Raw genomic sequence first — 11,322 nt, 5'->3', positions numbered from 1 at the left:
GACGTGCCTGACGGGGGCTGCGGAGCTGCTGGGCGCCCCTCGCGGGAGATGGGCGTCCTGGGGCGGGCCCGGGGGTGGGGCGCGGCGGGCCCCGCCTCCGTGCGGGGGCCAATGGGACGGCGCCGGCCGGCGCGCGGGAGATTTGAATCACGGCGGCGGGGGGTCAGGGAAAGAGCCTGGTTCGGCACTCGCCGCTATGGGGGTCTCCGGCAGCGCCCCGGCCGCCCTCCGCAATAGGCACCTGGCGCACGTCAGCGACCCCCGCTCCCCCAGCGCCGGCATCCCGCGCACCCCCATCGAGGTAGGCGCCCTCCCGCGGGCCGCCCGCCGCCCCTGCCCCCCCTCGGCGGCCCCGGCCCGCCGCCCCCACGCCTGCCCTCTCCGCAGGTGGCGAGCTCCCCGGCGAGTAGCCCTCAGCCCGGACCCGCTGAGCCGGCGGCGGGCGTTAGCCAGGACCGGGACCCGCGCTCGCCCACGCCCGGCGTCTTCCGCACGCCCATGAGAGCAGTATCGAGCGGTGAGTGAGGCCGCCCAGGGAAGGCGGCTGAGTGGGTGGCCCGGCGGGGCCCGGCGCCTCACTCCGTTCTCCTCCTGCCTCTCTCTTTCCATCCCCGGCAGACAGTGTAGATCGCCTGGTGAAGCAACTTAGCGAGGCCTTCGGGGCTGAGGCCGCGCCCCAGGAGTCGGCCCCGCCGGGGGCGGCCTGCCCCGCTGCGGAGCTGGCAGCGGAGGACCCGGCCCTGTGGAGCTCCCCGCCCGCGGGCGGCCCGGAGGCGGTCGCTGCCCCGGGGGAAGAGGCGGAGAGGCCACCCTCTCCCGGCGGGGCCCCGGCTTGGCCTGCCCGCGTTATGGGGCCCGGCTTCTCCTTGGGTAAGTGTTCAGTGTGGGGGTAACACAGCTAAGCCTCCATGTGCCTGGGGAGCTGCACCATCCATGGTATGAGCAGATCGACACCTTCTGGTGCATGTGGCTTCTCCATGCTTGCTCGCTTATAGAGGCATTGTCTGTTCCCCTCAGTCCAGCTGTGTCCCACAGCCTCAGATAGCCTGGTCTTTGGGCTCTGCAGCTAGCAGATGGGGCGCCCCTTTGGGAACTGTTCTATCTAACTGATTTCTGTCAGGAGTTGAAAAGTTATGCTTTCAATTGGTAACCAAAATTAAGAGGTAAAAGTCAGCTCTTCCTCTCTCTGAGACAGGCTTGTAATCGTGGAGGCCTGTTCAGAATGACCTTGGAGTTTCTCCTTGGGAAGAGCTGGGGAGCAAGGGCAGGAAGCACACCTAAGTGCTATGACTGAGCAGTTCTAAGAGCCTTTAACACAGGCTGTGCTTCAGAAAACTCTGATGGGCACTTCTTCTATGAGGAGAGGCCAAGAGCTGGGACCCTTCAGCCTGGAGAAGAGAAGGCTCGGGGCGGGAGGGGAGGGCTCTTAGTAATATGTATAAATACCTAAAAGGGAGGATATAAAGAAGAGAGAAGCAGTCTCTTTTCAGTGGTGTCCAGTGATGAGACCAGAGGCAATGGGCACAAACTGGAACATAGAAGGCTCCATCTGAACATCAGGAAATGCTTTTTTCACTGTGAGGATGACGGAGCATGGGAGCAGCTTGCCCAGGGAGGCTATGGAATCTCCATTCTTGAAGATATTCAAAAGCCATCTGGATGTGGTCCTCATGGCCCTGCTGGAGCAGGGGTGTTGGACTAGATGTCCTCCAGGGATCCCTTCCAACCTCAACCTTTCTGTGGTTCCTTTACTTGGGAGTCCTTGGATAACAGCCTTTGCTGTGCAGGCAAGCAAGCTGTATCATAAAGGCCAGGAGGCGTTTAAATCAAGGACCCACTAGCCTTGTCATGGCACACTGACATGTTTGCTTCTACCGTTAGGGAGCAAGCCCGTAAGACGCAAGACCAACAACAAAATCATGGCGACATCTGGTGGAACTGGCCGCTCTCCCCTCAGCATCCTACAAGATGATAATTCCCCCAGTGCTCCTACCCCTCGCCAGGTAAAGCTTAATAAGTCATACCATGGGAGGGAGAATGGGCCGAAAAAAGCCCAAATCCTTCAACTTCTATATTTTGTAGGGCCCCCAGTTTGGAACTGTGGCCTCCTAGGCCTGTAGAACCTGTTAAGTATTTTTCTGTAGGCCAATCTTGTCCCTAGATGCCTCCAAGTCTTGCTCAGTGCCTGTGTCTTTGGCCTTACCATGATATTGCCCATTTCAGTGCATCCTTTCTCTGTAGGCTGTAGAAAGAAGTCCATTACTCTTGGACATTGTCACAAGAGAGCCAAAGCTGAATGGCCTGAAAATGGGCTATGTGTTCCACTGAGAATTAACTAACCCTCAATTAACTTGTGTTTAACACTGTATGTTTTGGGTTTTCATTTCTCTAGGGTAAGAGGCATGTGTTGGGAGAGAATGTTGGGGAGAAGGAAATGACAGTGGATCTGAGCAGAGGCTTCAAATCTGGGAACTGTGCTTGGAGAGACTTGAACAAAGAGAACCAACAGTGTCCTTTTGTGGAGAACTAGACTTCCTTTTCCAGAATATTGCTGTAATTTGCTTCCATGTTTTGGGAGTCTTCTAGGGGTGAGGAATCCTGCAACAGACTGAAACACCAGACTTGTGGTCACTCTTCTTGCCTATCCCTGTTGGGGAAAGGGGAAAGAGCACACTCTCTCTCCTAGCTTTGCATGTTTTATGTACAGTACAGACTTTGACTCTTCTATTGTATATCAGCTGTATTGGCTTACTGTAGAGTTCTTATCTGTAGCAAATAAATCTGTATTAAACTTTTGCTGATTTTTATATATATGTCCTGATAGGACAGTAGGAGTCCCCTGCTCACCCAGTGCAATGTTTTCTCTGGGGATAAGGGTTCAGGAACAAATAGTTCAGTCTTCAATTAGTCCTAAAACTCAGCTCTGTCCCCTGCCTGTAACATGCTACTGTAGAGCTGTGCTGAGAAGGGTCGGGCCTTGAACCCACGTACTATAGTGTGGGCTGGGAAGCTGCAGCTCTGTGGAGGAGACTGATGTATCTAGTGTCACTTCTGGAGTTCTGCTGCACCTACACTGTCCTGAAACGAATGTATACAAAGGACTGTAGCCTATTATAAGGGTCTGGCACGAGGGTGAGATCCAAAACAGGATGAGACAGTATTGTGTGTTAATATTGTGACCTTCTGTTGATAAGTCACTACACCTTGCTGACCTTCAGCTCTCCCTAGCAGAGTCTTGGGACCCCAGGATGTCACTATGAGCCAACAAGTCAAATAAAGGCTGAATATAATGGCTGTGTCTTGTAACTGATCTCAAATCTCAAAGGTTTGCAAGGATGCATTTTCAGCTCTCCCAAATCTAGGGCAGCAAGCCTTGGGACTAACAGCTGCTGCTCAACTAAAACAAGGAACACCCTCCCCTGGGGACTTTGAGGTAGAGCAAGGCCTGCAGATGAGATGTCTGGATGAGGTTAGCAGGCAGTGTTTACAGGAGGAGAGTTATGTTTGCAACAGCTCATTGCAACGCTGGAAAGAACACAGCCTGCAGTGCTTATGTGAGCTTTCTTTATTTACCTGGGCTATGAAGATCTATAACAGACTTGAAAACAGGGGCTGATGGCTACTGGTTAGACAGGGTCACCACACAACTCAGGAGTGAGGCAAAAAGAGAAGGAACAGCAAGAAGCAAACAATAAATAAGAATAAATATAGTATTCCTTGGTGTTCTGGCAGGTCTGAAGGCTACCTTTCCCTCATTTATGCATAGACAAAACTTGAGCTAAGTCTTTCCCAATGGAAAATGAGCCCGGTTTACACTAGCTTTTTGTTTGAGGTTGCATGATAGAAATCTCAAACCCAGTACATCTCTGAGGCTGTCTGCAGGGATATAGGACAGCTGCACAGAGAAACTAGGTAGAGTTAAATCAGGGACAGAGCTTAGTTTGGGACAGAGGTATTGGATGACAGGTGCTCTGAAGGATGGGTGTCAATGTGGGTAGAGGTGTTTGAAGGAAGATGCAGGGTGTCTGAACTGTACTGTAAAGTCCTGAGACATAATGAACAGTGTTCTGCAGGTCTTCAAGCCTGCATGAGGCTAGAAACTGCTGGGCCTGTTTAGAAGTGGAGAGAAGGGCCAGTATGTGTCCTCCTGCTCCCCAGCTCCCCCTGCTCCCCCTCCCCAACCTCTCCTTTCCCTTTCAGTCTGGGAGACCCCTACAAGTGACCTGTGTCTAGAGACAAGCGGGAGTGGTAGGTAGGCGTTTCTGTTGTGCTCAGCTGACGATGCTCTTTGCATGGGCTTGGGCTGTGGGCCATGCTTCGCTGCTCTTTCCCTCTCTGCTGCCGTCCTCAGTTCCAAATCTTGAGGAAGCTGTCCCAGGAGCCAGTAGCGACAGCCATGCCGTCTGCCGTCACACCCAGGCAGCTCACTCTGTTGTCATGGCCAGAAAGGATTCCTAGGGGGGGGAAAGAAGAGAGGTCAGGAAAAGAAGTGGAACCTGAGAGAGATGAAAGAATTGACCATGCTGAGGACATGCATTGTAGGCTGTGTACCTACACCCTTGTGTATTGTGCTGTCTGTTCCTGCACAAGGTGTTACAATCAGTATGTGGCTAATAAGAACAAACATGCAGAAGAACATTTGTGTGTGACATAAAACCAACACTCATGAGACTGGTCAAAGAACAACGTTCTTGGGAAAGTCTGGCTACATGAATCTTCACACAACTGCTTTCACCCTGGAGCAACAGTAGGACTAAGAAAGGATGGCATCCTTCATAAGACAGAAATAGCAATGCCATTGATGGGCTGTATTTCAAATTTTCAGAGGCTAGGGGGCACATCTGAAAGAAACAGGCACTTGCTTGCATTCTGTGTATGAGCACCGCAAAGTATCCAAAGATGTGGAATAGAAGCTCAAGCCCATGCTCAGCTTGGGGCCTGGCCACTAACAGGCACTGTGAGTAGCTGGAACTGGCAAACGACAGAGGCTAGGAGAAAGTAGGAAATACTACTGGTGCTTGTGACCAGTTTTAGCTAATAGGAACCTTAATGCCCTTTTCCCCCTTGCAACAACCCTCTTTAAAGTCTTGACTTCCTCAACATTAAAAACAACACTTCTACAGAAAAGAAAGTCATTATGGTGTGCTCCTTAAGTGTGAGGAAGCTTTGCTGGGTTTCAGTCAGCATAGGATGTGTCCCTTTTAGAAAAAAAATAAAGGCCTTTTCCTTGCCTTGGTAGGGACAGAAGACTTTGCAAGGAATGAAAGAGCGACCTCCAGGAGCCACTCACCCACACGCTCTGCTTTCAGGGAGTCCCAGATGTTGCAGTTGAAGTCATCATATCCAGCAAGCAAGAGGCGCCCACTGCGGGAGAAGGCGACTGATGTGATTCCGCAGATGATGCTCTCATGAGAGTACACTATGAGCTCCTGGTCTGCCCGGAGGTCAAAGAGACGGCAGGTGGCATCATCTGAGCCGGTGCAGATGGCTTCACCATTAGGGAAGAACTGAGGAGGGCACACACCAGATTTTGATCACGCTGTGCCTTCCAGATTTCCTCAACTCTTCATCTCTCTGCTAACTAGCAGGAAGCCACGGAGGTAGGAAAACCCCGTGGGACAAGACACTGGATCATAAAAATTGAGCCTAATGCACAGGGAGACTGATGCTTCTCCTAAGACCTACTAAACCCCTTCCACCTCAAGAAAGTCACGGGGCTAGAGCTATTGCAAGACACCCCAGTGCTTGAGGAAGGATAATTTTCTCTTTAACTCAAGCTGTTAGTTTGCGGCTTGACAAGTATCGACCCATTATCCCCCAGAAGGGGTCTGGAATGACTCAGAGCTATGACAGCTTTCCTCTGCCTGATGCTCAGACTGCAGCCTTCTCATACACACTCCTTTTCTGTGACCTTGCTCTGAGAAGCAAAAAAAGAGCTCCTCAGGAGCACGTATGGCAGAAAACCATACGGTTGGCAGGGTAGCCATGGGACAGGTGAGAAAACTGAAGTCAGTGGAGGATGGTTCAAGCAGCAGACATTGCAGGAAGCTGTCAGTCTCATTTGGTTAGCCACACAGGATTAAACTGACATGGTTCTTGTCCCGCCACCTCTAGGGCTCTGGTTTGAATCCTTGCCTCTGAGGGGAATACTTGCCCCCAAATATCTGTGCTGCGTCCTGTGAAGATTTTGTCTTCAGAAGATCTCCCTATGATCCCGAGTTCCCGGCTCTGCTGTCTGGAGCTGACTAAGACCCTCAGCTGAGTTAGGAATTCCTGCTGCCTCACTTGGTCTTGAGTCAGGGCTCCTGGAGCATGCCTGAACCACGGTTCCCAGCAGCTGCTATGAGCAAAGCTGCACCAGCACCTGTGTTACAGTGCTGAGATCCATGGTCTGTGGACAAAGCAGTGCTTTGAGTCAGACCTAGATACTTTGGGTGCTCCAGTGGCCGGGAAGAGAAAGCCTCCAAACTTCAGTGAACTCAGGCTCTCCCTGCTTCAGGCTGGATCATGGGGCCAAGGTCTCCTGAGACCCTTGTTCCCCACATGACTGTGACAGCTTCTTTCAACCGTGTCCCAAGACCCTGTTTCAGAGCTGGTCCACCCTCCATTTTCCTTGCCTCCCCACCACTGTGCAGACAGCGTACATACGCAGATGGCGTTGATATCGGACTCGTGCCCTGAGAAGGTCTGACGGCAGGTGCCCTCCCGCACGTCCCACAGTTTGGCAGTAGCATCGCAAGCCCCAGAGATGAAGAGTTTGAAGTCTGGGGAGACAGCCAAGCTCATACAGTCTCCGGTGTGACCCAGGAACACAGTCTTCTGCTGCCCTGTCTCAATGTCCCAGAGTGCGCTGCGGGAGAGGAGAGAACTTCTCAGAGCTAACCCAGGCAGAACACATCTACAGCTGGGCTGAAGAGCTGTCCCACTTGCAAACAAAAGGAGTGAAGACATGGGTCTGGCTACAGCATGGGAAAACGGGTAAGAGTATCGCTGGAGTCAGCTGGATATAACAGGAGATATCTTCACAGCTGTTGCTGGTCATACCTTTGCAAAGCAGAGTTAGACTAAGGCTGGAGGGGGGGTGAGGTTTGACTGTATCCCCGTAACTGCAACTTTTGAAGGGAATACTAAGAGGGAGTAAGAGGGACCCACAGGCAAACAGCTGAAAAAGGTCTGCTGTATGCATGCTCATAAGATGCACGGGCCATGTTCACTGGGATCCTGCATTACAGCCAGGCAAACAAGGCACAATTAACCTTGATCTCAGATGGAAATGCCACATCCTGACTCGAGCCTTGGTCAAGAGGTTCTTCCAAAGCAGGTGTTGGGATGCAGTGGGGGTGAATAAAGACTCTGCACTGCTCAGAGTCACAGCACAGCGAGACCTGAGAGCCAGGAACTAAAGGACGCATGCACTGGGTTTGCAGGTGTCCCTTGCACAGTGGGCAAGACAAGAAGTGGAGCATGTATGTGGGCTCCACATAAATTTATTGTGTTTTCTGTCCTGGGATAAATGACACTGTGCTTTGTGAGAGCTGACAACATGGTCCCTACTACTTCACCAATAGACCTGCATCTTGACCTGACCTCAACTGGGAAAAGAAACACCTGTTCTGTTTTGCTAAGGGAGGAAGAATGGGTCTGGCTTCCTAAGGCGCTTTGTGTGGCCTGCTGGTGCAGTAGCAAATTTGTCCTTACGTAGTGGACTTCTGCAGAGCAAAAGGACTGCACTTGCTGATGTGACCTGTGCCTCTAAGAGCCAGAGGTCATGCCACTAGGATGCAGAAGACAACACTTACCATGTGGTATCTCCAGAGCTAGTCACAATATTGTTGTCATCAAGAAATCGGCAGCAGGAGAGGTAACCTGGGAATTGGGAACAAACAAGTATAAGAAACAGGGCAGGGCTAGAAGAGTGACGTTTGGAAGCAGAGGGCACCCAAGTTTCAGGCAGACAACACACACACCTGTATGGGCTGAGAGTTCCCTGCTCACTTTGACATTGCCTTCACGAGTCTTGAGGTTGTAGATGGAGCACATGTTGTCAAGGCCCCCGCAGGCCACAAAATTACCTGAGGGGGCATAGGCACAGGTCATGACCCAGGAAGAACGCAAAGGGATGGCATGAACCTGGGAGGACAAGAAACCATGTCAGGACTCTAGCAGCAGAGAGATCAGGGCAAGGGCACTAGCTTCGCTGCAGCCTTCTGACTCCTACCTTGTTAGTTGTGTATGTGTCCCACACAATCAGTTTCCCATCTTGTGAGGCACTGACCAGAAGTCTGTGAGAGAGGAACAAGATCATGTTAGTAGCGCTCTTCGCATCAGAGCCTTCTTGCCCTTCACACCCATGTGCTGTCCTGCACCCAGCAAATCAGCAGCGCCTTTCTCACTTGGAGTCCGTGGACCAGTGCATGGCGTAGATCTTGGCCAAATGCCCACGCAGGGTCCTTCGGGTCCGCATCTGGATGCGGCCAACAACCTCCACTCCGGACACAATCTGAGGAAAGAGTTGGGGGAGAGAAAGAATTAATCTTGGACTGGTAGGACCTTTACTGCTCACCACATATCTGCCTCCTAATTCTGATTCCCAAGTGGAGAGTGTCCCTGTTGGAGTGGTGCTAGCTGGCCCATACACACGCTTACCTGCCCAGCCAGCCCTGTCCCTTACCTGAGCAAGCGTTGTGTCTGCACAGGCTTTCCGGGCATCCTGGAGAAAAGACAAGGGCAGATGAGACAGAAATAAGCTGTGTGATGAAGGCAATGGCAAATGAAATTCAGGGACATACCCTGGCAGCTGCTAGAAGTAGGAACTGTAGCTTTGCTGTGTTTGGATTGTGGCCAGCACAGGGGGATCCTGGTCTGTGACTGGGGCACTTCAGCACTAGTCAGATGTCAGGAAGGTGATCCAAAAGCTGCTCAGCATCTAGTTCCCCATTCCATGGATCCTCCTGCCTGGCAACACCAGCTGCCTCTCAGACAGAGGAGGTCCTGGGGACACACTACACTCTTTGGCCACCTGCAGCCACAATGCCTGTGACCACTTCCTTCTCACCACTGTAGTGTCCCCCTCTTCTTTCCCTTCCCCTCCCTCTCTTCCCCCCACCATGCTATGAAGCTCTCCATTGGCACTTAAAAGGCTATGGAGCACTGCAGAGGGCTCCAAGAATGCAGATGGAGAAAGCTCAACTCATGTTGTGGCTGAGGAGGAGAACTTGGATACGGGCGGTAGATATTCTCTCAGCAGTTTCATGACTGTTGCCAGCATTACCGCAATCTGCTTCTTCAGCTGCTCAGCCTCCTGCTTCATCTGTTCCATTTCCCCCATCTTTCTGACCTAGGGATGGCTCCTCCACGTGGGGCAGCCTTGATTCTGGGGAGACAAAGCAAAGGAGAGAGGTGTGAGGTAGAAAGGGCACCAATATAACTGCTCAGTTGTGCAAATGTAGGAAGATCTGATAAAGGCATAGCAATTATTTCTTGGCTGCATACTTGGTAATGTCATGCTGTATCTGGTCAAAGCCCTTAGCATTTGGGAAGATCATATTGGGCCTGATCAAAGGCCCATTTGGTCTTGTATCCTGCTTACATGCACTGGGAAGATGAAGACCTCCAGAGCTTCTTGCTGAGGTCACACTTGTTCCCTCAACCTCTTTATTTTTAGCCTCTCCGTTCCAAGTCCTGGGTCCTCTTCATCAGCTTCTCCCTGATGGCCAAGCTGCCCATCTCAGCTCCACAAGCAGGAAACTTCATGGGGACAGCCCAGTGGCTATTTTCTATCATTTGTCCTAAGCAAAGCATCATCAGGCAGTGCCCACCAGCTATTTGTCCATCAAGGAAATCTGGGGGCTGTTGAGGTCCTCTGTCAGGGTTCTCTTCTAGTTTCCCATCCAAAAAAAAAAAAAAAAAAAAAAGAAAAAGAAAAGTCGGATGCCTAGGAAAGGATCTAAGAATAACATAAGCAGATAGTGTTATTTCTCCTACTTTCCTAGCCCCAGCTTTTCCTTGATGTCCAAAGCAAGAGGCAGCATCACTCTGTGCAAGTCCTTGATGGACCTTTTTCTTCTATGCGTTTGTCCACACAATTTTTGTGCTGATGTCAAAGTTTAGCATCCTCAGTACTCCATGGTGATGAGTTCCACAGCTTAGTGGCAGGCTCTGCAAAGAAGTTCCTGGTTCTGTTATTTGCCAGTGGCACTAGTTCCACTTGGTGGTCCCTAGCTTTTGAGTTGGAAGAATCAGCAAATAACTAGTCTTTATTCACCTCAACATCACTCGGTATTTTATCGATCTTTGTCGTATCTGTCTTCATCCACCTCTTTAGCAGACTGTAGAGCACACTTAGTCATTCCTCCCATGTAAGCTGTTACATCCTATTACTTCTGTTGTTCTCTAAGCCCTTTTCATCTGTTTACAGAGTACAGATGATATTTTTTTGCAGAGAGCAGTGAACCAGAACTGTAATCCATATTCAAGATACAGGTGCGCCATATCATTATACGGCATCTCTGTTTTGTTCTCTCTTGCTTGTTACGTGCACTTAAAACTTCACCAGCGATTCTAGAATCTCCCACTCTTGTATTTGATCTTTCTCCTGAGTAGGTGTGAGTGTCCAGGTGTGCTCCAGGTGGTGTTTATCATTAGGACCAGTGCTTTGCCCCAAGGCCAAGAAATGCTCCAGCAGCATCTGCAGAATTTCTCCTAGTCCCTAAGAGTTACATCACCTCCATCGCCCTCTGGCCTATTTCCTGAAGGCCTTGTTTCTTCCAGCCAATGGGGCTTTGAGTTCTTCCGTGCCAGGCTGCTCTCTTGCTGTGGGCTCCCAAGTCCCATCTTTGCTTGCTACTTCATAGATCTCTTCGAGTTTCCCTCCAGAATCCCTTTCCCTGAATGTCTCCATGGCTTTCCTTCGATTCTCCATGCAGAGTGAGTTTCTGCTTGGTCAATGACTCCTGCGGCATGGCTTTGAGTGTAGGAAAGACAAGGAGATACAGGTTTCCCCTAGCTCCTGGGAGGCATGAGCTTATCCCAGAGGGAGGCTATTCCAGGCCATACTTTGCAGCAAAAGACTTGTACCTGCTGCCCGCAAGCCTGAACAGAGTCACAGCACTGCTCCTTCGTCCCTGTTTATGCACTGGGCGTGGTCTGCTGGCCCCAGCACATGGTGAGGGATCAGGAGAGGAGCCTGGGGCTGCACTGTCAGAGCCTGGAGGCACGTGCTACAGCAGCGGCCTCAGGCTGCCAGCCTCAGCTACGCTGAAGGATGGGGACAGACCAGCACCTGAACTGGGTCCTTTCCACTGTTTTTTAATTCTCTTGTTT

The 11,322-nt window shown here is 51.3% G+C and overlaps 2 protein-coding genes across 2 annotated transcripts; one reads left to right on the top strand and one right to left on the bottom strand.

Moving 5' to 3' along the window:
* Positions 1–196: 196 nt before the first annotated feature.
* Positions 197–2,530, top strand: CDCA3 (cell division cycle associated 3). The gene is made up of 5 exons (XM_086478752.1): positions 197–301; positions 388–517; positions 619–870; positions 1,882–2,003; positions 2,393–2,530. Exons 1-5 carry the CDS (start codon positions 197–199, stop codon positions 2,528–2,530), a joined length of 747 nt encoding a protein of 248 aa, XP_086334878.1.
* Positions 2,531–4,347: 1,817 nt separating this feature from the next.
* On the bottom strand, positions 4,348–9,328 carry GNB3 (G protein subunit beta 3). Its single transcript, XM_009956851.2, has 9 exons — positions 9,272–9,328; positions 8,672–8,710; positions 8,394–8,500; positions 8,219–8,282; positions 7,968–8,130; positions 7,800–7,866; positions 6,649–6,850; positions 5,291–5,507; positions 4,348–4,454 (listed from the first exon to the last, which is right to left on the bottom strand). The coding sequence occupies exons 1-9, from the start codon at positions 9,326–9,328 to the stop codon at positions 4,348–4,350; spliced, it is 1,023 nt and encodes a 340-aa protein (XP_009955153.2).
* Positions 9,329–11,322: the final 1,994 nt, after the last annotated feature.

Source organism: Leptosomus discolor, chromosome 1 (genome assembly GCF_034619465.1).
Source record: "Leptosomus discolor isolate bLepDis1 chromosome 1, bLepDis1.hap2, whole genome shotgun sequence".
NCBI classification, from domain to species: domain Eukaryota; kingdom Metazoa; phylum Chordata; class Aves; order Leptosomiformes; family Leptosomidae; genus Leptosomus; species Leptosomus discolor.
The sequence above is the reverse complement of the archived record's forward strand: the minus strand, read 5'-3'. Positions and strand labels throughout refer to the sequence as shown.

Coding starts and splice junctions, on each gene's coding strand:
- GNB3 (XM_009956851.2), bottom strand. CDS start 9,328: ATGGGGGAAATGGAACAGATGAAGCAGGAGGCTGAGCAGCTGAAGAAG. Junction 8,131..8,218: donor ACACATACACAACTAACAAG/GTAGGAGTCAGA, acceptor TTGTCCTCCCAG/GTTCATGCCATCCCTTTGCG. Junction 7,867..7,967: donor GGAACTCTCAGCCCATACAG/GTGTGTGTGTTG, acceptor CCCAATTCCCAG/GTTACCTCTCCTGCTGCCGA.
- CDCA3 (XM_086478752.1), top strand. CDS start 197: ATGGGGGTCTCCGGCAGCGCCCCGGCCGCCCTCCGCAATAGGCACCTG. Junction 518..618: donor CATGAGAGCAGTATCGAGCG/GTGAGTGAGGCC, acceptor CATCCCCGGCAG/ACAGTGTAGATCGCCTGGTG. Junction 2,004..2,392: donor GTGCTCCTACCCCTCGCCAG/GTAAAGCTTAAT, acceptor TCATTTCTCTAG/GGTAAGAGGCATGTGTTGGG.